The sequence below is a fragment of the Medicago sativa genome, chromosome 8 (assembly GCF_051527215.1).
Source record: "Medicago sativa cultivar Bolivia chromosome 8, Bolivia_mono, whole genome shotgun sequence".
NCBI lineage: Eukaryota > Viridiplantae > Streptophyta > Magnoliopsida > Fabales > Fabaceae > Medicago > Medicago sativa.
The window spans coordinates 31,029,110-31,051,153 of record NC_140756.1 but is presented as its reverse complement, the minus strand read 5'-3'; the positions used below and the strand labels follow the sequence as shown (position 1 = coordinate 31,051,153).

At 32.7% G+C, this 22,044-nt stretch overlaps 2 protein-coding genes, 1 non-coding gene and 1 pseudogene across 4 annotated transcripts; 3 read left to right on the top strand and 1 right to left on the bottom strand.

The window, feature by feature from the left end:
- Positions 1-7,116: 7,116 nt before the first annotated feature.
- TRNAK-CUU (transfer RNA lysine (anticodon CUU)) lies at positions 7,117-7,189 on the bottom strand. The gene has a single exon. It is a non-coding gene; the product is annotated as a tRNA-Lys (tRNA).
- A 636-nt stretch (positions 7,190-7,825) lies between these two features.
- LOC146898361 (uncharacterized) lies at positions 7,826-9,341 on the top strand (annotated as a pseudogene).
- Positions 9,342-11,177: 1,836 nt separating this feature from the next.
- Positions 11,178-12,993, top strand: LOC146898360 (inositol polyphosphate multikinase beta-like). Of its 2 annotated transcripts, none has more exons than XM_085737933.1 (2): positions 11,178-11,303; positions 11,957-12,993. In XM_085737933.1, the coding sequence occupies exon 2, from the start codon at positions 11,970-11,972 to the stop codon at positions 12,828-12,830; it is 861 nt and encodes a 286-aa protein (XP_085594059.1). In that variant the 5' UTR covers positions 11,178-11,303; positions 11,957-11,969; the 3' UTR covers positions 12,831-12,993. The 2 variants fall into 2 exon arrangements, with proteins under 2 accessions (XP_085594059.1, XP_085594061.1); XM_085737935.1 differs by lacking the exon at positions 11,178-11,303 and adding an exon at positions 11,703-11,822.
- Positions 12,994-20,328: 7,335 nt separating this feature from the next.
- LOC146898359 (F-box/kelch-repeat protein At3g06240-like) lies at positions 20,329-21,812 on the top strand. Its single transcript, XM_085736546.1, has 2 exons — positions 20,329-20,347; positions 20,421-21,812. Exons 1-2 carry the CDS (start codon positions 20,329-20,331, stop codon positions 21,593-21,595), a joined length of 1,194 nt encoding a protein of 397 aa, XP_085592672.1. The 3' UTR covers positions 21,596-21,812.
- The last annotated feature ends 232 nt before the right edge of the window (positions 21,813-22,044 follow it).

Sequence of the window (22,044 nt, the reverse complement as noted above, 5' to 3'; positions counted from 1 at the left end):
GAATCGAAAATCAATATCCTCAATTTACTGTATCGAAAATCAATATCCTCAATTTACTGTTAAATCCCTGACTGTGTATACTTATTGTCAGTTAGGTCCCTGAATCGAAAATCAATATCCTCAACTTACTGTTAGGTCCCTGACTGTGTATACTTACTGTCAGTTAGGTCCCTGACAGTAAACACGAAATTTCATTAAGATCCTTAGCAAGTTGTTAGTTTAACATGCTACTTACTGACAACACTAAGGATCTTAGTGAAATTTCGTTAGCAAGTTATTAGTTTAACATGCTACTTACTAACAACTTGCCAAGGATCTTAGTGAAATTTCGTGTTTACTGTCAGGGACCTAACTGACAGTAAATATACACAGTCAAGGACCTAACAGTAAGTTGAGGATATTGATTTTCGATTCAGGGACCTAACTGATATTAAGTATACACAGTCAGAGATCTAACAGTAAATTGAGGATATTGATTTTCGATTCAGGGACCAAAGTGACCATTTTTTACTTTCACTTTAGTCCCTGTGACACGTCATACTCCTTGTCAGCGTGCCACATCATCACTTAACATATTTTTTTAACGGCAGGGACTAAAGTGATAACGGAAGTGTAGAGTCAGGGACTTGTTTGTATTTAATCCTGAGTCAGGGACCTATGTGACAGCGAGGTGCAGAGTCAGGGACTAAAGTGACTATTTGCTCTTTGTTTCTCCTCATGTTGTAACTTTTATTAGTGACGATGCTGATCTCTTAATTGACGATGCTGATCTCTTAATTGATTTAGCTAAGACAATGATCTAATCTTGGGAATAAAGGTCATAAATTGATATGATATATTCAGGTAATTATCGTTAGATGATAAAATATTGGACTTAAACGATTGAACCTCTATATTAGTAAGTTGGAGTCTATTAGATTTTATTATATATATTATCTTACAACCTTTTTGTAATATCAAGTCATTAATATTCTATAAAACCCTAACCTCCATTATTGTTTCTATTTTCTCTTTCTCTATTTTGTATTTGTATTGTTAACATTGGGTCTTTAGGTAAATTTTTTGCAATAAGACAACTAGAGTGTAGACAAACCAAACTTAGCTAGCTTGAAACCAACATGAACCGTGATTTCAGCTGAATTGCTATGTACCTTCTTATTAGTTTCTTGGATGTTGGATCTACCTTCTCTTGGGTAGAACTGCATGCATTATTTAGCTTTCATGTGCCCTCTGATAATCAGGGAATATACTTGCTAGATTAATTCATTATGACTTTTAAAAATTACACAAGTAAATATTACTCAAGAATGATAAGCTAGAAACTCAATTTCAAACCTCTACTTTGATCTAGACCTTTGGTATCTTAAATTTAAAGCTGAATGAAATCATATAAGGGAGCAAAGCACTCATTTCCATTAAAAGAAAGAAGATGACAAAAACGATGCTACTACCAATTTTTTGAAACGCTCAGCGGAGCCGGTTATAGGTCGCGCACTTTAACGTCATCCATTTTTTGGACTAGTTGATTCGGCAGGTGAGTTGTTACACATTTTTTAGCGGATTTTGATTACCATGACCACCGTTCTGCTGTCTTAATCGACCATACACTCTTTGGGTGCCTAGGTTAGCATGCACTTGACACCATAACTCAGCTTCTGGTTCATCCAACATGGTCAATTATGCTTACCAAAAACGACTCATTTGAAGCTCTCGATTCCATGACATGACTCATCAGAGCAACCACACCATCTTACTTATTTAAAGTTTGAGAATAGATGGAGGGCGTTGCACCCACGATGCCTCTAATCATTGACTTTACGCGATGGAACTCACCCTCGGGTTTCAGCTATCCTGGGAGAAACTTCGGAGGGAACCAACTACTAGATGTCGGTTGTTATTTTTGTCAGTGAAGATAATTGATTAGTTGAATATATGACTTTATTATCACTTCAACCTTTAAATGATAACGAGAATAATTTTGTCCAAATATTGTAAATCGGCGCTAAAGTTTTACATAATTTTAAATATTAATTCAATGTGACCATCCATCAAATTAATTCACGGTAGTATTTCAAACTTTCAACTTCAAGTAATAATGAAATAAAATTTGTATACAGAAAATATTTTTAAATATTAGGGTTTTGGTTTTCTTTTCTCCTTTCTTGCATAAAAAAACAATAATCAGCTTATTTCATACCGTTTCTGACGGTGTGCTTTTTTTTTAGTCAAAATATTTATAGTATACTATGACCTCTGTATCCGTCAGACCATCAACATATCATATGGTATACAGTATACACTGATTAATATTACAGAGTCAAATTCATTTCATATGGGCCTAGGCTTTCCTGAATCAAGTTCTGACCTATACATGCTCTGGAAGGTGTGAAAATATGCTCTATTCACTATACAAGTAAGATCACAAGTCATAGTATATATTTATTTGAATAATAACAAAAGAGATTTAAAGTGATGCCTAGGGACATGCACTAAGTGGCAAAATGAAAATTAAATCTCAAATCCTAGTGCCAAAATTATTATGCTGGAGAGCAAGATTAATTTAAGAAAGTGTGCAAGATTCTTGGTTATATCATAGCTTTACCTTAATTAAAAAGTGGTAATAAGGCTTAAAAGAGCACCATTATTTGCAGTGTAGGACCCCTAAAAAAAGGACTTAATCATTTGTCTTCAATCTAAAATTGTTCCAAAACCGACTATTGTCAGTATAATAATGAAAAAAAATACAATTAAGAGAATACAAATACACCAAACTAGTGGACAATCTTGAAGCATTGACAGATCTGTTTCTTAATTTTATGTGTTTGTTTTGTATACTATATAATTGTAATATGAGAACTGAGATCTTGATCTGAAAATTTAAATTGTAAGAGGATGGAAACTGAAGTGAAAACAGCTAAAAATGTACTCTTTGTTGTTTTCATATATATCATGTCACATTCAAGCCTCTTTATGAAGGTTTTGTAGTGTAGTCAAGCTCAGCTCTGCAAGAATTGAACAACTAGCTGAGACAATGGTCTCTATTATATTACGAGTAAACAATCATTTTCATCACTAAATGATTGAGACGATATCATAAATTCTTTATAGTTTCTGAATTTATTCAAATTTCAAAAGTATCTCTAGACTCTAAGCATGTCTTTTGTCATTAATTTGTAACAATACAACATTTGAAAGACATATTTTTTAAAGACCAAACAGATTAATAAATGATATATTTATGTATATTTTTATATTTATTATTGGTTTAAATATTACTGTGACAACATCATACACATTTAAAGATTAAAATGAGAGTTCATTCATTATATTAGTCTTGGACATAATTTTCCGTACGATAAGAATTTACGTGGGCAATCTACATGTGATTTCACTATTGTTATTTAAGATTGATTTTACTAGCTAGCTAGTGACATAACATGTGCATCCTTGTTAATCTCATTCAGAAAATCTGAGTTATATATAAGTGGTGTGGTTATAAACAATTATTTTGGGAATTTTGATAAAAGAAATGGTATTTTACATCAAAAAATTTATGTTAGGGTGTGTTTTATTTTTTATGTATATTTTTTAAATGATTATATGTTATAAAAAATAAAAAGTAGCGTGTGTGTGTGTGTATATATATATATATATATATATATATATATATATATATATATATATATATATATATATATATATATATATATAGGGGAATGCTACAACACACCCACTCACTTTTGTGAAGGTGTGTTTTAGCATTGAACACCTTTAATGCTAGGACAAAAAACCCATTTTTTTCCTTTTCAAAAGCAAATAAATTAAAGGGCAATTATGTAATTTAATAGTTTATTTTTAATTTTTTTTCTACTCATCTTCTCTACCTATCAACTTTACGGTTCAAGCCATTTTTTTTAGGATTTACAGTTCACACCACACACCATTTATGTTCCCTACTCTATTCCCAATCTCATTCCCCATTTTCATTGCCTTCCTGCAAGCTGTGAAAATGCATCTTCTATCATATTAAACCTCACCGCCATGAGAGAAATGAAAAACAACTTGATTGTGATCTGACGAATCCTCCGTCGCCGACGAAGACTCCGACGGCTTCCATTTGTTTCTGCGATTTGGAAACAATTTGAAAACTGCATCATGCTTTTGAAAGGAAAAAAACGAATTGCTTCTCCAGCACAAGATTGGACAAGGTGGTGGACTGGTGGTGATTTTAAGAGCCGGCATCTGCGCGTCGTAACATTGAGCACGGCAAGACAGACTGGGGGAGAACATGTCGAATAACAAATAAATAAATTAATTAAAATTAAATTGCTGAGTTACAGAATTGCCCTTTAGCTTATTTGTTTTTGAAAAGGGAAAATAGGACTTTTTTGTCCAAGCATTAAAGGTGTTCAATGCTAAAACACACCTTCACAAAAGTGAGTGGGTGTGTTGTAGCATTCCCCATATATATATATATATAGACATATATTGAGGTTTAAGTGTGGATGATTAAGTCTCACATCGATGATGAATAAGTTCAATGTAAATATATAAAAGATGTAATAATTCATACATCTAATATTGAAGATTTTAGATTGAGATCATGTTGCATCTCTCTTATAGTCCTGAATCATTGATTTGTTGTTGCCTTTTGGTATTTCCTCAAACTCCACAACAAATGGTATTAAAGTCGTGATTAGCGAAAATGGGTGTTCTTTTTGTGTAAACGGTAGTACAAGTATATGATATTGGAGAGATTTGAGAGAGAAATTGTTGAATTCAAGTGTGATTATTTAAATCTTACGTATCAATGGATTCAATGTTCGATATAAGAGAGTTGATCCACATATCTAATATTTTATAATGTTTGATAGAGATGTTTCGTCTCTCCCTATTGAGAATCTCTAGCAAATTCAAATAACAAAACTCATTTCAACTCTTTCCCAAAACAATCTCTAATTGACAAAAAAGTATTTGATGGTCACTTAATAATCTGAACGTTTTGTTCAAAATGTATAGTTTCGACTCACTGAATTGAACGTACATTTTAATTGGACAAACATCAATCATAATAAGAGGCATTCTTGTATGGACACAAATACAAATGAATAATATTTGGTCACACACACATCAAAAACCATTTTTTCAAAAGACTAAATCATGTTATTATCAATTTTATTTTTATTATTAAAAATATTCTTTTGATGTATGTGTATCCAAACACTATGCATTTATATTTGTGACTATGATAGACTTTCTCTCATAATAATATCTTTGAAGAAAATACCACTTTAGCTAATAAAATATATATTTTTCAGTGTAAGTTTGACTTAGTAACAATCATCAACATGAAATAATTGAACGATTAAAAAAATGCAAGAGAAATAAAATAAAATGATAATGTGATGCAAAATCCTTTCAAATGTAAAAAAAAAAAATTAAAAAAAAAGAGGAAAAAATGTGGAAATCTACACCATTGAAATATAAATGGAGGATAACATTAAAATTTTAAAAGAAAGGAGAAAATTCATTTAAAGATTGAAATTGAAAAAAATTGAGATCATCCAATTTCCTTATTGTCATTTACTACTGCTGTTTCAGTTTACTGTTCGATTCTTCTGGTTTTGCAGGTTTTCGGTGCTTGGCTGAAGTGATTCAGTTTTTATATTTCCCTATTTGTTTTATTACATAGATACTTCATAGTATTGGTGTAGATTTTTGGTTGTTTGTTTACTAGAATAGTTCTTGCTAGAGATTTGATAGTTCTATTTCAAAATGACTATTTCTTAAATTTTTTACATGCAGGAAATATAATAAATGGTTGAATAAGTTTTTCGTTTCTATAAATATATGAAATTTTGATTTTAGTCCCTAAAAAAATAAAATGAGATGTTTTCATCCTCACAAAAATTTTTGTTTTATTTTTGGTCCCAATTGATATAATATTGACATTTTTTTAACATAATGTGAATATATAAAGGTCAAACATAATAAACAAACATAAAATTGATATAATTTAAAAATATAAGTGTTATAATCTTGACATTCACATGAATATAAAGTGGCCATTAAGGACTAAAAACAAAATAAAAAATTTTGCGAGGGTGAAAATATTCAGTTTGATTTTTCCAGGACTAAAATCAAAATTCGTTATGACAAAAAACTTATTTAACCCTATAATAAAATTACCAACTAGAGATTTAGATGTACAATCGAAAAAAAAAATTAAATTTACAATAAAATGTAAGAATGATATTCATTTTGGAAAAAAATTTCTTTATTAAATTGATATTTATTGTGAAACGGAGGAAGTACAAAATTTTCACTTGTGAAAAAAGATGCATGCTATTTTTTTAAAAGGAAAAGATAAATGTCATTTTATCTTCTAACCTGAACTAGTAGTATTTTTCCAAATATTGAAAATGGGTCCATATATGGCAATCAATATACTAACTTGTCCTTGTGAAATTGAATCACTCAATTGCTTGTGCAAGATGATGCATACTGACATCAGAGGGCAAAGACACACTGGTACAGAGATGGTGATCCAAATAATAAATTTTTTCATGCCTCTACTACAGCTATATAGAAAGTAAATCGAATTACCTCTCTTGAAGATGATCATGGTAATAAAGTAACTGAGAATTCAAGTGTGAGTATGGTTGCTAAGAATTATTTTATGGATTTTTTTATTTATTAAGCGGCGATTGAAACTTCGTATTAACATGTAACCCAAAAAAAAAAAAAATATTCTTTATCCAAACATATTATTGTATGTATATAATATGGATGAGTGTTTAGCAAATTGACTTGGTTTTGTAAGATTAGTAGTATAAATTGAAGTCATATATGTCATGCTTGAGATAAAATTAAGTCTGAATTTTTTACCAATATTTTTTTTGCATTAATATTAATTTTTTTTGAATTAAACTTTTGAAGGTATAATTTTCTCTGATATTAAAATACCAAAATTACTTTTACAGGTAGGAAAATCAATGTTGTTTGCTTTGTAAAATTATTTTTTATTTTTATTTCTTAAATCTGTGTTAGTTTTAATTGTTTTTTTGTGTGATTGCATTTGGCTTAAGCCCCAAAAAACAAAAACAAAAATGAAATCGCCCACCATAGGGCTCGAACCCACGACCACAAGGTTAAGAGCTTTGCGCTCTACCAACTGAGCTAGACGGGCTTGGTGGTGTTAATTTTGATTGTTAACAAAGACAAAAAAGACTGTTAAAAGACCTATTTTCATTCTTTCCTAAAATGTATATCACCCTAGCGAGTTTTTATCTTCTCTTTATTACAATGACTCACTTCAAAATCTCTCATATGCTTATTAGCAAGTAAAAATGAACACATTTTATCTTCCCTTCACCCTTAACATGCAATAACTGCTCTATTAGTGAACCTTACATGAATGAATGCTTAAAAATTGTTATAACTGGATTTTGATTTCAGTTATACGATTGGTTTTAGGACAATTGAGACTATGTGTGGTTTCCCCCATTAGCAGCCCATACTTTAATTCATCCTTGAAGTTGAAATTAATTAAAAAAAAATTTAAATGCTACCTACATCCTTTTGAAGTTACAGACTTCGTTTTTATATAATCAACTTGGTAGTCACTCATTATACCAGTATGAATATGGATCACACATGTGTTTATGTGCTACGCAAACACATGGATCTCGCAGAAATAAAGAGAAAACATATTTGGTTTTTATGTAACAAATTTTCAAATATCTATAAGTTGGATAGATTAAGGATCCCGTCCTACCATTTCACGACTTTATAGAACATTTCTGTTACTTGCCTCATTATCAGAATGACAATTGTGTTGGTTTGTTATTGGCAGCCTGATGTAGTTGTTAATTGTGGTGCCATCTCAGTGCCTCGTGCTTGTGAAAATCGATCCTGATAATGCACATGCTATTAATGTGCCATCATCCCTCGTAAAATGGCTGCAAAGCTTTAAACAGAACAGTACTTTTCTCATTCATCTCTCCACAGATCAAGGTAAACCAATCTTAGCGTGGTCGATTTATTGCATTTGTTATCGATATCCATTCTTATTTACACTTTAATTTTAGCTAAATTGCAGTTTATGTTTCTTCTCATTAGTTTATGAAGGGGAGAAGTTCTTTTACAAGGAACAAGACATTCCTATTGCAGTAAATGTTTATGGAAAAACTAAAGTGGCGGCAGAGAAGTTCATTTCGGAGAACTTCCCAAACTTTAAAATTTTGAGTAGCAGTATCATCTATGGGTCACAGACAGTCTCACCATTTCCAAAATCACTTCGTATTCAGATGCATGTGCATTATATGGAATTATACTTTATTTGAAAACTAATGCTTCCAGCATTTTGATCGATGAAACTTGCGATGTGTTCCTAATCCTAACAGAATAAGATGTCTCTTTCTTAAAAGATGTTGGTACTGCTTGGCTCACCATTTTTTAGTTTGCAATAAAAATAACTGAGAAAATCTCTTACTACTGCGGTGGATTGACATGCGGTATTGTTCCTAATCCGTTGTCCAATTTTTGTTAAGGATCTCGTAACTATCATACTAGCTTTAACAAGCCGATGGTTTTCAGGTACATAACTTTTTGTAAATAACTCGTATATATTGTTTAGACATGCGGTGCACTGCAAAAAAGTTTCTTAATGGAACTGATTTTCAGTTAGATCTTTTTTAAGGTTTCAAAACACTATTTTATTGGAGATGGTCAATCCTTATCTATGAAAATTGTTTATATCTTATAACTCTTTTACAAATTATGTATGACATTTTCACGATCTTGTGTTCTTTAAACTTGAGGCAGCTCAAATTTGCTTTCATGATTTGATTTCTGATTCTTGTCACGGAGGGAAAGCAAATGCAATTGTTACTTAATGTTGGTGGACCTGATAGGGTCTCGCGCTTCAAATTATCAAACCAGTCTCCGCTTCAACGGTATGTGTTATGCTTCATTTATCACTAAAATTTTGTGATGTGGAATTAAAAGCTTTTCAAATTATCTTTTGATGTCAATTTGAGCAGTTTGGTAACATGATATGATTTCTCTTCTCGTATTTGATTGTTCTTTATTGCGACGCTTATGAGTTTTCGTTATTGTTTTTCCAGGTTGGCCGAGGTGTCAAGTCCCCAGCCGACATATCTTTGGATATCACTAGATTGGTTTAAACTCTAAACATTAATCCTGTCTCAGTTAAAGATGGTGTTAAATTAACGCTTACAAACATGTGCCAAATTCGACCTGCTGCAGATCATGGGAGGCAGAAGACTCTCTGCAAAGGAGAAGAAGGTCTTCCAAAAGAGCTTAAAAGAGAGTCCTAAGTCATGCGTTCTTGAACCATCTCTTGTAAAGAAAGAAATCATAGTTTTCAGCTCTTTGTTGTTATTTGGTAGCAAAACATGTTCACTTTTGTACCATACTACATGTATCTCACAATTGAATCTTAGGTGTGTATTTCATTTGCTGCTTTGATCTTTTTTGGCTGACTAATAGTACTAGGGTATAACTATAAGTAAAAATTGTTTAAGGGTAAAAGGATATGAAGCCCTCAGATAGCATACACTCCATTAACACTGACACGCCCAACTAGTAATATTAATTTGAAAAATAAAAATAATTAAATATAATTACATATGATAGTGTCGGACACTGGACACACCTTTGATGTGAAGTGGGTGATAAAAGAGTATTTCTTTGTGCTGAACCTGTAAATTTGCGCGAAGCGGCGTATAAGAAAAAAGATTATTGAAAATTTGAAATAATGAAGATACAGAAGTCAACATTGTTAGTTGACTATCATTACTTGCAGCCTAAGCAACTAGTCTTAGAGTAATTAGCTACACTATAGCACATGATAGCTTAATGTACACAGACATTTTGTCTATATATACTTGCTGTAATCACTTGTTTATAAATGAGAATTACACTCTTCATTCATTTCTCAAGTTTCCTAATAAAGATGGTGTATAATTTAGTGTGATTTTTAGTGTTATATGTGTATGTAGAGTTGTTTGGTTGCATTGTGGTTTCCTCATAATCAATTGTGAAGCTAGCATCATTGGTACAAAATCAATCATGCTTTTCTATTACAATCCTATGGTTACTCTTATTCACAAGTGAACTTATATAAGTATATTGTTCTTAAACAAAATTTTATTTTTGAGGGGACTTAAGCAACACTTAAATGGAAATGGAACTGAAACCATCAAAGATGAATATGGATGAATCACAGTCGGTGAAAAAAGTTTGTCTATAAGAAGCAGCTACCAAACAAAAAGGACAGCATATGGATGAATGTGGCTAGTGCGAGTATGTGGATGAATGTGGCTATCATGATATTTGTAAAATTATTTTGACACAACTTTCCCTCTCATCTTTGTATTTTCTCTTAGCCAAAAAAAAAAAAAATCGTTGTATTTTCTCTTTTCTTCTCTATTGTTTTTGTTCAATAAGAAAATTGGTCAAAAAATATCATAAAATGGTTGTAGAATTTTTTTTTTTGACAGTATGGTTGTAGAAATATGATTACTCATTTTTCATATATTTTTTATTGAAAGGATACTTATTTTTTTATACATGTTCATATAATAAGGAATATATGTCGTATTAAGTGTATGTTTGGTTCCACTTTTAAAAGAACCAGAATTGATTATGAACATGTAAAATTGATTCTAACATGTTTGGTTGTTATCGAATAGAAGGACCACAATTATCTATAAATAAGTTTTTCAAATCATTAGTAATCACTTTCTCTAAGAATAAAGTAAATATTTGGGAGTCTGTGTATTAAATTTATGTATAAATAAGCTTTGCAATTGTTAGTAAATCATGACTTTAGACAAAATTATCAAAATCCCTTTGTGACACATAATAAAAAGTAACCACTTTATTTATACAAAATGGATTAGATAATTAACTCAAGGGTAAAGTTGACAAAATATAACTTTAAGGAAAATGTAAGTCTTCTTTATAGGTCAGTCTAAGACTAATTTGATCTGAACTAATATAGTAATTATTCTGTGGTTTGTCAAAAATCCCCTTTTTCTTTAAAAAAAAAAAAAAACCCCTGTCTGCAACAGAATCATATGATACAAGGATATAATGTGATAAGAAAGTGAAAATCTACCTTATAGAGTTTACATTACATTACACTCCCATCACATGTGATCATAATCATAATCACACCATCGTTCCTTCTCTCTCTCTCTTGTTCAAATATCCTCCGCCCACCACCAACCAACCCTTCCCGATTCGCCTCAATCTGCTGATCACCGAACATCAAGGTAATTCAAAAACACAAATCAATATCCTCTCTTTCAGTTTTTCTTCTCTCTCTTTTTTTTTTTTTTTTTTTTTTTTTTGATTTCTTCAAAATTGGGAAATCTGAACATTGTAAGTAATCTGAGCAATGTTGCCGATGGGGATTTTGTTGCTGTTATGTGAATCTGGTTTGTGAATTCACATTTGAATTTCATTGAGTCATGTTTTAAAGCTTTGAGCGTCACCCTTTGCATGAAATTGAAATGTAAGCATATGCTTCTTAGATAGCCTTTTATTCTTTAGGATTAGATGGAAGATACTATTGGTTTTCGAATAAACGGTCGATTTAGTCTCTAAACTATCACTCTTTCTTCAATTTAGTCGCTTTTATTAAGTTGTTAGGGAGTAATTGACAAATTTTTATATACTTTAGAGACTACTTATTGGATTTATACAGTTTAAGGACTAAATTGGAGACAATGTTATTGGTTTTCATTTCTACGTAATCATGCATGTTGCAGACTAAGAACTTGATGATGGTGGTAAGGATTTTGTTGCTGGCCTGGATACCTAAAAATCTTTAATGTAGTTCTATTATGCTCTCTATCAGAATGTGGTAAGGATTTTGTTGCGGACATTGACAATTTTTGTTGTTATTTGTGTTTAATGGATACAGCTTCAGTAGCAAAATGGTGAAGCTGAAAATCCCGGAGCACCAAGTTGCAGGTCACCAAGCAAAAAACGGAATCCTAGGTCCTCTAATAGACGATTCTGGAAAGTTCTACAAACCTCTTCAAGACGACGAACGAGGTTCCAATGAACTTGCTTTCTACACTTCCCTCTGTTCCGATCCACGCATTCCCTCCAACATTCTAAAATTCTTCCCTTCTTTTCACGGCACTCAAACCATCGATGCCTCCGATGGATCCGGTCTACACCCCCACCTTGTCTTAGAAGACATCGTCAGCAATTACACCAACCCCGCTGTCGTCGACATCAAGATCGGTTCACGAACATGGCACCCACAGTCCTCTGAAGATTACATCCGGAAATGCCTCCAGAAAGATCGAGAATCTTCTACTATCAAATTAGGGTTTAGAATCTCCGGTTTGAGGTCAGTGGGTCCCACTAATCAATTATGGCAGCCTCATAAAAAGTTTCTTATGGATCTATCTGTTGATGATGTGATGTTGGTGTTGAGGAAATTTGTTTCTTCGGACGGTAATGTTGATGAACCTGATTGTGTTTTTGGGTCTAGGGTTTTTGTTCCTGTTTTGGAGGAATTATTGGAGCTTAAGAAATGGTTTGAAGTTCAGACTATTTTTCATTTTTGTTCATGTTCTGTTCTTGTGGTTTATGAGAAAGATGAAAAGGAGGATGAGAAGAAGAGTGCACGTGCTGTTGTTAAGCTTGTTGATTTTGCTCACGTGGTTGATGCTAAAGGTGCTATTGATCATAATTTCTTAGGGGGTCTTTGTTCTTTGATTAAGTTTGTTAAGGATGTTTTGACTGGTCTATCTGATGTTCAAACCTCAAATCCTAAAGCTTAAACATAAGAGTAAAATTCCGCGATTTTAATTAGCAGAATACTTTTCTTAGAGCAGATAGATAGATTTAGTTTATGTTGTAATCAGCTCAATTTGATGACTTAAACAAAGGTTTGGTCATGTTCTTTGAGTAATAAAATGACCGTTCTATAAGGTCTTTTGAAAATGTTTTACAGAGTTTCAGATGATGCTTTAATTTCAATTTGGATTACTTGAAAGTATGCTTGGTTCAATATGGTTACTTTGGAACTATACTTGTTAACTGTTATCTATTTTACTTTTGATGTGTTCGGGCCCTGTGTGATGATATGGTAGCTATGGTTGATATGCCAACTTTCATTTCCTCATGATCATAAGAGTTACTGCAACTATTCCATTTCAAGTCAAGTTCTAGATACTATGAGATACATCCTTACCTTTAGTCGGCTTCATCTATATGTGTAGTGATTAGTTTCCCAAACTGGTTCTGGTAAAACTGGAGCTTTTGCTCTTCCTATATTGCATGCCTTCTTAGATGCACCACGACGCGGGTTCTTTGCTTGTGTAATCTCTCCCACAAGGTTTGATACTTTGATACTTGATCATAGATTTTATATTCATACAATTCAATTTTATCGGATTAATTTGTAACGTCGAGACTGCTATCAGGATTGCCGAACCACCCCACAAACCAACATAATCCTCACTACCACATTATCAGGCACGCTTAACTATGGAATTCTTATTCTTTTCGGTAGCTCAACATATAAGAACTTCATAGTTAAGCGTGCTTGACTTGGAGTAGACCTTCACGGCAGTTCCCGACAGAAAGTGTGCGAGTGAGGACAAAGCGTGCTTGGTTTGTGGGGTCCGTCGGCGGTCCTGAAATCAGTCTGGAGCGTCACAATTATCACTGAATCATATCTTTTAACTAGTATGTTTCTTCTGTTCTAACCTATTTCTTAGTATAGGGAGCTTTCTTATCAAATTGCCGAACAGTTTGAAGCTCTAGGTTCAGAATTTGGTGTCAAGTGTGTTGTGGTGAGTTTCTATTGCATGAACGATTTTTTATGTCTTCTTGTTCATTCCAGTGCTTACATTTGTTTTGTGTTGTCCAATCGTTTGGTGAATCAAAACAATCTATTTTGATTAGTATCGTTTCCTTTTTCTATGGCTTGTTGGACAGATGGACATGGTACAACAATCTATCGAGATAGCAAAGGGACCTAATATTATTGCCAGCTTTGCAGTTTCTGTACGCTTGCTTTGATTTCATTAGTTTCTTGAATATCAAGAGCATTAAGGTTTTAAGCGAGTGATATCAAAAACACTGCAGTGCTTGTGTTGCTTGAAAATTTAACTCGTGTTTTTCTGGATGAGTGCACTCTATTTTTGTTCTCTTCGATGTCTAAATTGTTCACCGCGCCTGCCTCCACTTCTCCTGTGCCTGCTTCTGATGCTTTGCCGGCTCATGCTCCTCCTCCGTATCTTTATCTCATCACACTGAACAGGTAACATACCTCACATACATTTGAATGGAACCCCTTTGTTGAGTTTAAAATGTGGTGTTGAAGTATTACTTTATATCAACTTAGTCATTAGCAGAAAGAGTGCTAGTTCATCTTACTCTGACTGTATATTGCAAACGAAACCCAAACTTTCTCAGTTTTCCCAAACGAGGCAATGCATTGAAGAAATCTAACAAATCTAATATTTCCTTTGCTGCTGGACAAGGTCTTGATTTCATACAAGAATTCTTTCCTACTTGGAGATCCTTTATGCTTGGAAAAATATTAAATTCTATGTGTACATTCTTTTCAGCACCTTTAATGATTTGTGTTGGTTGTCCAAATGATGAACTGTCACATAAAAATGAAACATTAATTGGATTGCTTATATTCCCTGCATGCATTTTTTTACACATGGATCAAAATCCTTGCTACTGTTCTAACTTCTAATTTGGAATGTGGATTAAAATTTTTGATTGTTAAACAAGTCCTAATCTTAATTCTTACAAGTTGCTGCTATCTGCTTTGCTTCTATCATTGAAATGAATTTTCTTGTATGGGGTGGTGGGTCCAATTTTGCTTCTGTATTTATGCTAGTGTTTACTACATCTTTAATTAATAATTTAATATGTTACATAACCTTTTAGGTTATACTACTTTTTGTTGCTACTGAACAACGGATTTTTTTTTATGGTTTGGTAAATCTAACAAATTTTTGTTTGGAAATTATAGGGACCTCATTGCAATATGTGTTGATACTGCCACTATATAAAGCTGTAGAACTAGAAACCTATGTTTACTCACTCTCTTCTATAACTCACTCGCACCTCAAATAATCAGAAAGCAGCATGTAGTAGCCGCTGGTTTTGTTTTACACAACTTTTGATAACACTTTTTCCTCTATGACCCTTGATTTCTCTGAATTTTTTTTCCATATTCTGCTTAAAGCTATTATGACATTGTCTGATTCCAATGTTTAAGGATTCTGAATAAACCAATCCCATTGTCTGGTTCTTGAGGTATCTCTCATGGTCTAGTAGATTTCTCTGAAAAATCTTCCATATTCTGCTTAAAGCTGTCATCAAATTGTCTGGTTCCAATGTTTTGAGGATTCTGAAGATATAAATTTCAAAGTCTTGTTATGAGCAGGTGAGTCATGACAAGAAGTGCTCAAGAGCCATTTTTCAGCATCAATACCATTTCGAAAGAAAACTCTTTATGTGAAAGTTTCTTCCAACAACAGAAGAACTGAAGCTGAAAAGGGATCTACCAGGTGTTGAAGGAGCGTCTAGTTTTCTCATTGTGTTGCAGAAATATTGTTGAATCTTCTGTTTTCTTCATTAAGATTTGGAACTGGCAAGGATTTGACAAGCTCGGGTTTCTGTTAGGTTCAACTTGCAAAGTGAGTCAATGAAATCATCAACAGAAGGGTTGTTTTTGTTGTTGATGTTGCTGTTATAGTCTTTGTATTTGCACAAAAAACAGCACCATGATGTATGAGATAAATGCTAGTTTCCTTCTTAAAAAATAAAAGTGAGTTGTTTTCTAATTATCAGAAATTGGTACTTCGGAAATTTTAATGTGCATTGATACATCTTTCAGGCTTTCACCTGGAAGACACTTCAAAGAGAAATATAAGATCATTTCTGCTAGTCTTTCCATGTACTTGATTTTTAGTATTAACAATTGCTAATTTTCTATAAGGGTCATGCTAACTGAGGGCACTGGTTAAGGAAGTAAAAAAAAAAAGTTTTAAGTTGAAAATAACACTTTTTACACTTTTGAGGAATTGATTACATAAGTTTCAATATAATGCTACTATATTTGTTTACTTCACCAGTGCACTGAGGACGCTAGTTAGCATTTCTCTTTTTATAACTTGCTTTGTTGATGAAATTGAGAAGGGTTAATACAACTTTATATGTATATATTATTATCTTGTTTGTGAAAAGGGGCTTAGATGCAAATCACATAACTAATTGATTCTTATTTGATATATTATCACAATTTTATTTTTCTAGCAACATTAAAACACTATCGAATGATTTCTTGTATTGATTTCAGCAAAAATGATGATTTTGGTTGGAAAAAAAGAAATTAAACCATCAATTTACTCCAACCATTACACCTTTTCCAATTCATGCTCAATTTGGCAATGACATATTTTAAGCTTAGAGCTTATAACATGTAAGCTTATGTGACAAAAAAAAAGACTAATCTGGTAATATTTTTTTTTTTTCACGAGCTTATAACTTATTTTGATAAGCTAATTCAATTAGTTTATAACTTAAATATATTCTTTCTCCATTTTACCCATGTCATCTTAGTTGAAAAGTATTAAATATTAATTAAACATATCTTATCTTTTTTTGTCATTTCATATTTATAAGCTCTTTCAACCAATAATTTTATTTAACACTACAAATTCAATCAATTGACTTATCCGTTATAAACTAGTTTATAACTAGTTTTTTTTGTGTGGTTACCCTCAACTATGCAAATATAATTGTTAAGAATGGAAGAAAAAGAAAGATTGTTTCAGGAACAAGTAACCTCACATAGCTCTAACTAACTTGCCACATAAGCAAAGAATCTGTTATGACAGTTAGAAAGAGCTATGATAGAGTGTAGTAGTCCATGATAACTAGGCTAGTCTTATAGTTGCTTATAAATAAGTCCTTCACCATTTTAACAAACTTAATTGTGAAATTAATGAAAATTCTCTCCATTATGCTTTCCATTTTCTCTCTCACAGTTCAGTTTTCACTTTATTAATATGGTATCAGTTCCTTCTATTAAGAAGGTTGTTACGATTCAATTACGCTTCCATTCCGTCATGGATGCCTGTTCTTCAAGCTTCATTTCTTCTCTATTTTTCTTTGAAGATTCCGCATCTTTCGTTCCTTCTTCTCCTTCGATTCAAGTTTGATTCATCAGAATTCTCGTTTTTTATTTTTTGTGATTTCATTACTTTTATCCTTTGTTGATTCTTGAACCTTCATCACCTTCTTCCTAGTTTTTCTACATCTTTCTTTGTTTGTTCATTCAATGGTGCGAAACAACGGAAATGTTAACAATGGAGTTCAAGATCCAACACATGATTTATCTTCACCATACTACGTTCACAGGACCGTTCCTAGAGTTTTACAGGCCTTAAGCATAATATGAGAAAAGGGTCCCTTACATAATACATCATAAATTATTTTAGCTCATTGTTGTGATTTTATTAGGTCTTCATTTCGTTTTTTTTTTCTCGCTTTTCACTACCAAATAAATGTTTTTTTAGGCAACCCTGAAAATAAATCAAATACTTCTTTGACACCAAAACAAAATAAAATACCTGCGAAGTAGAGAACAATAGTACCTGCGAATTAGACTGAAATTTTAGCACCTAAGAATAATAACACCAAAAAAGTAAAAGTATATCAACACGCAATTAATTAAATTTTAAACTTTTGGATGGAAAATTCTCCAATGATAAACTCATAACAACAATAATACATGATATAAATTTAGTGTTAGACTTTTTAGAGGAATCATATATACAAGAACTCCTTTGTATGCTAGAAATACATCATTCCTCTTTTTATATGCTATAAGTATCTCTAACAAGTTAGACTATTGTTAAATGTGTACCTTCAATGGTTAATTTTAGCACACTTAATAACTTATTTTAGACACACATTAATTTTGACAGTTGATATCTCAGCTATGCTGACACCCCAAAACATCGTATGTCAAATGCAGCTACTGATAAAAAAATATTAAAATAATTATCTTTTTTTTTGAAGGAAAACTATTTATTATCTATTCCTGACATTTGAATGAAAATTAAAATGATTTTAATCAAAATTCCAAGAAAAATATTGTTCATAATTTATACACATTAGACGCTAGTTTAAAATAAAAAATCGTTCTCTTAAAAAAAATTAAATAAAAAAATTGTTGATATTTCCTTGATTTTATGAATATTTCAATTCAGTAAAGTTTTGAGAGAATTCAGAAATTTTTTGTTGTTTATAGAAAAGATTAGGTTTTTTTTTTTTTGACAAGTAGAAAAGATTAGGTTAACATTTTCCTGGGAAATAAGTATATTAAAACGCAATAACATACGGATATAAATACGACTCTTTTACCGCATCAATCTTGCATCTGATTTTTCCAAAGTAATCTGCCTTCATATTAAGAAACCTATGGCTCCAACAAACCAAAAGTGTTATGAATTAGAGGATTCCATGGTTCTAGATCAAATGCAATGGAGAGATAGATTGTATAGTTCTCTCTAGGAGTCATCACAAAGATGCAAATGAATAAAAGATGTGAAATAGTACATAGGTGTAGCTTATTTATAGTGATTTGGAGTAACTAACTCCCTAACTAACTTTCTACTAGATTACTTGCTCTCCAAGTTATCTAGATTGCTTGTACTCCAAGTTACCTTGTCACTATACTCTAATAGTCCCCCTCAAACTCAAAATGGGAAAATTCACCAATTTTGAGTTTGAAATACAAGGAAAGTACAATGATTATACAAGTAAAATGGGGGTTAAAACTAGTAAATGACAAAAAATGAAATGAAAACAGAGAAGGCCCAGATTGAGGCCCAGTAAGATTCTGATGAAGCACTTGATCAATTGAGAGAAGAGATTGCCAAAGCAAGGCATGATGATTTTCTGAGTCCTCAAAAACGTGATTCTCTTCACAAAGCTACTTTCTTCTTCTTTCTTCCTAAAAGTTGCAACCAGCTTGCACAAAAAGTGATTATGCAGAAAACAACTCATTGAATCAAGTAGCTAAACCATGAACAACAAATCCCAAAAGCGCTTTTATGTTGCTTCTGCTAAAAAAAAAATGATTCTGGAAATTGATTCTTGCCAAACGCTTGTGCAGATGTAGCGATCCAAACACAAATTCAACATCACTTTCTTTCCAAACTTGCATCTTAATTGAATCTGAAAAAGTAACTGAACCAAAATAGCTTTTCCCAAACCGTGTCTGGAATTGAAATGAAGAAGGATAACTGAGAAACATGCGTGCTTATTTCTTTGATATGTTGCATCGAAAAAGTGATTATGCCAACAGACTTAATCGAATAATGCTTCTGCAAACAGATGCCACTGAAACATTCTTCGCCAAACACAAAACACATCGCCAAACGCACGATTCTCTCAATTGAAGTGAAATTTGTTATCTTCGTTCAGAAAAGAAAAGCTTTAAACCTGAAATTTGTTATCTTCGTTGATGCTGGTGAAGTCAAGAACGCAAAGTGTTTTCTTCCTCTATCCCAAGGCATCCACCGTAACCGAAAAGAAGTGTGACGTAGGACCTTGTAAACGTGAAACAGCAAAATCGAAGAGCTTCCACCGGGATCAAAATCAACAATGAATTCGTCATGTAGATTGAAGAACTGAAACTGATTCTTGTTGTTATCTGCAGAAGCGATTGGTTCCTGTTTTCCGACGAAGCAGCAAACGCCGTAAACAGGTCCAGAGCATGAGAAAACCGTATTGATGATGAGATGCTTCGAGTTCTTGGCAACGGCTACAGAAACTGTGAACTCAGATTCGCGATTGTTCGAATTCTTGGATTCGGCAGAAACAGCTAACTCTGAATCACGATCTTGAATCTTCTGGTTTTCATCCGAAACATCAAACACAGATTCATGATCGATGCCACAAGAATCTTCCAGAAAACAAGGGATGTCACCGATCTTGATGGTGAATCCATCAACGACTGGTGCGATCCATGGTGAAGGAGGAGGAGGAGAAACCGATTCACCGAAACTACCGAAAACGATGGAAACTTGTGAAGCTGAAGAACATAAGGTTGCTGATGCGGAAGCTTCAAGATCTTCTTCATCACCATCGGAATCTTCTTCTTCATCAGAAACTGGATCAAATTCGCTATCTCCATAGCGCTCTGATACCATGTTATGAATTAGAGGATTCCATGGTTCTAGATCAAATGCAATAGAGAGATAGATTGTATAGTTCTCTCTAGGAGTCATCACAAAGATGCAAATGAATAAAAGATGTGAAATAGTACATAGGTGTAGCTTATTTATAGTGATTTGGAGTAACTAACTCCCTAACTAACTTTCTACTAGATTACTTGCTCTCCAAGTTATCAAGATTGCTTGTACTCCAAGTTACCTTGTCACTATACTCTAATAAAAAGGTTAGTAACCATGTTCCTGAAGATATCGTCTTCTCTATTTTTTCAAAACTACCTTTGAAATCTTTGAATCGGTTTACTTGTTTAGGCAAGTCTTGGACTCTTTTATTTGAGAACCCTTATTTTATGAACATGTTTTACAAAAATATTGTTTTCAAATATCATTCATTGTATGACGAAGCAAGTCTCCTTCTAAACTATGAATGGAAGTTGTATTTGCTTTCTGGTGAGAGATTTGAGAACAAAGTTCAAATGAAGTGGCCACATCCTTTTGACAAAAAAGGTTGCTATTATCCGTGTATTTTAGGTTCAAGTATTAATAGTACTCTTTGCATCTATGATGCTCACGATACGTCAACTACTGTCTTGTGGAATCCAGCTACCGAGGAATTAAAAATTATTCCCGAAAATAAGGCTCCGATATATGAACATGAACCTCTTTTTAATATTCATGGATTTGGTTATGACCGCGTTAGAGATGATTATAAGGTCCTTCTGCATGTTGGTTATATTGAAGATGATTGGATTCCAGTGGCACCACCCGCCCCCCATTGGGATATATATAGTCTACGAAGCAACTGTTGGAAGAAACTTTATGTTGATATGCGAGCACGTTATATGACTTCGGAAGGTTCTATGGTGTACTTAAATGGGGTTTGCCATTGGTGGGGAAAAACATATTGTCGACCAATTGAAACATATGTGGTGTCTTTTGACCTGGTCAATGAGGTTCCTGTTACCACTCTCTTTCCCTTTGATTCGCACAGTTTAAAATGGTTCGATAGACACTTGACAGTGTTAAATGGTTTTGTTGCTATGATCATAACTTATTCTTTCCACATATCAATATCAGTTTTAGGAGAACCCGGTGTCAATGAATCATGGACTAAGCTTTTCGATGTTGGACCTATGTCCGGCATCGACCGTCCTATTGGAGCAGGGAAGAAGGTTGATATATTTTTGAGAAAAGATGATGGTGAACTTGCTTGTCTTGATTTAACTACTGGAGTAATTGAGAACATTGGTGTTAACATTGAAAGATTATGTTCTCCTCAAACAGTAATTTACAAGAAAAATATTATTCCAATCAGAGGAATAAAGAATTAGGTATTTGTTGCCTACGCTTAACGTTTTCGCTCTCAAGACTTATGAGCATAGCTGCTATGATTTATCATTTTATTATCAAGTTAAGGTTTAAGTTCTCTTTAGTGTAAGATAAATCTTTCTACGACACATTTTGATTGTGTTGGTTTCTATTTTAATTATATTATGCATATGTTTTCTATTTTGTGTTGAGACAACATATTCTGGGAGTTTTTGAGTATATCAGTTTGAACTTCTGTACATCTTATTTTGTGCTTTCATTATTTATTAACTGAATCATTGTTATGGAATTTTAGAGTTATCATGCAAATACTGACAAGATGCAAAATGTAAACCAAGTACTCAAGATTCCTTCAAACGACAATCGGTAGTAGATTACGTTTTTCTAAGTAATCTCATACTCCAAACATCTTTTACAGATTTTGAAAATCAAATGACTCATTTAAAATAAG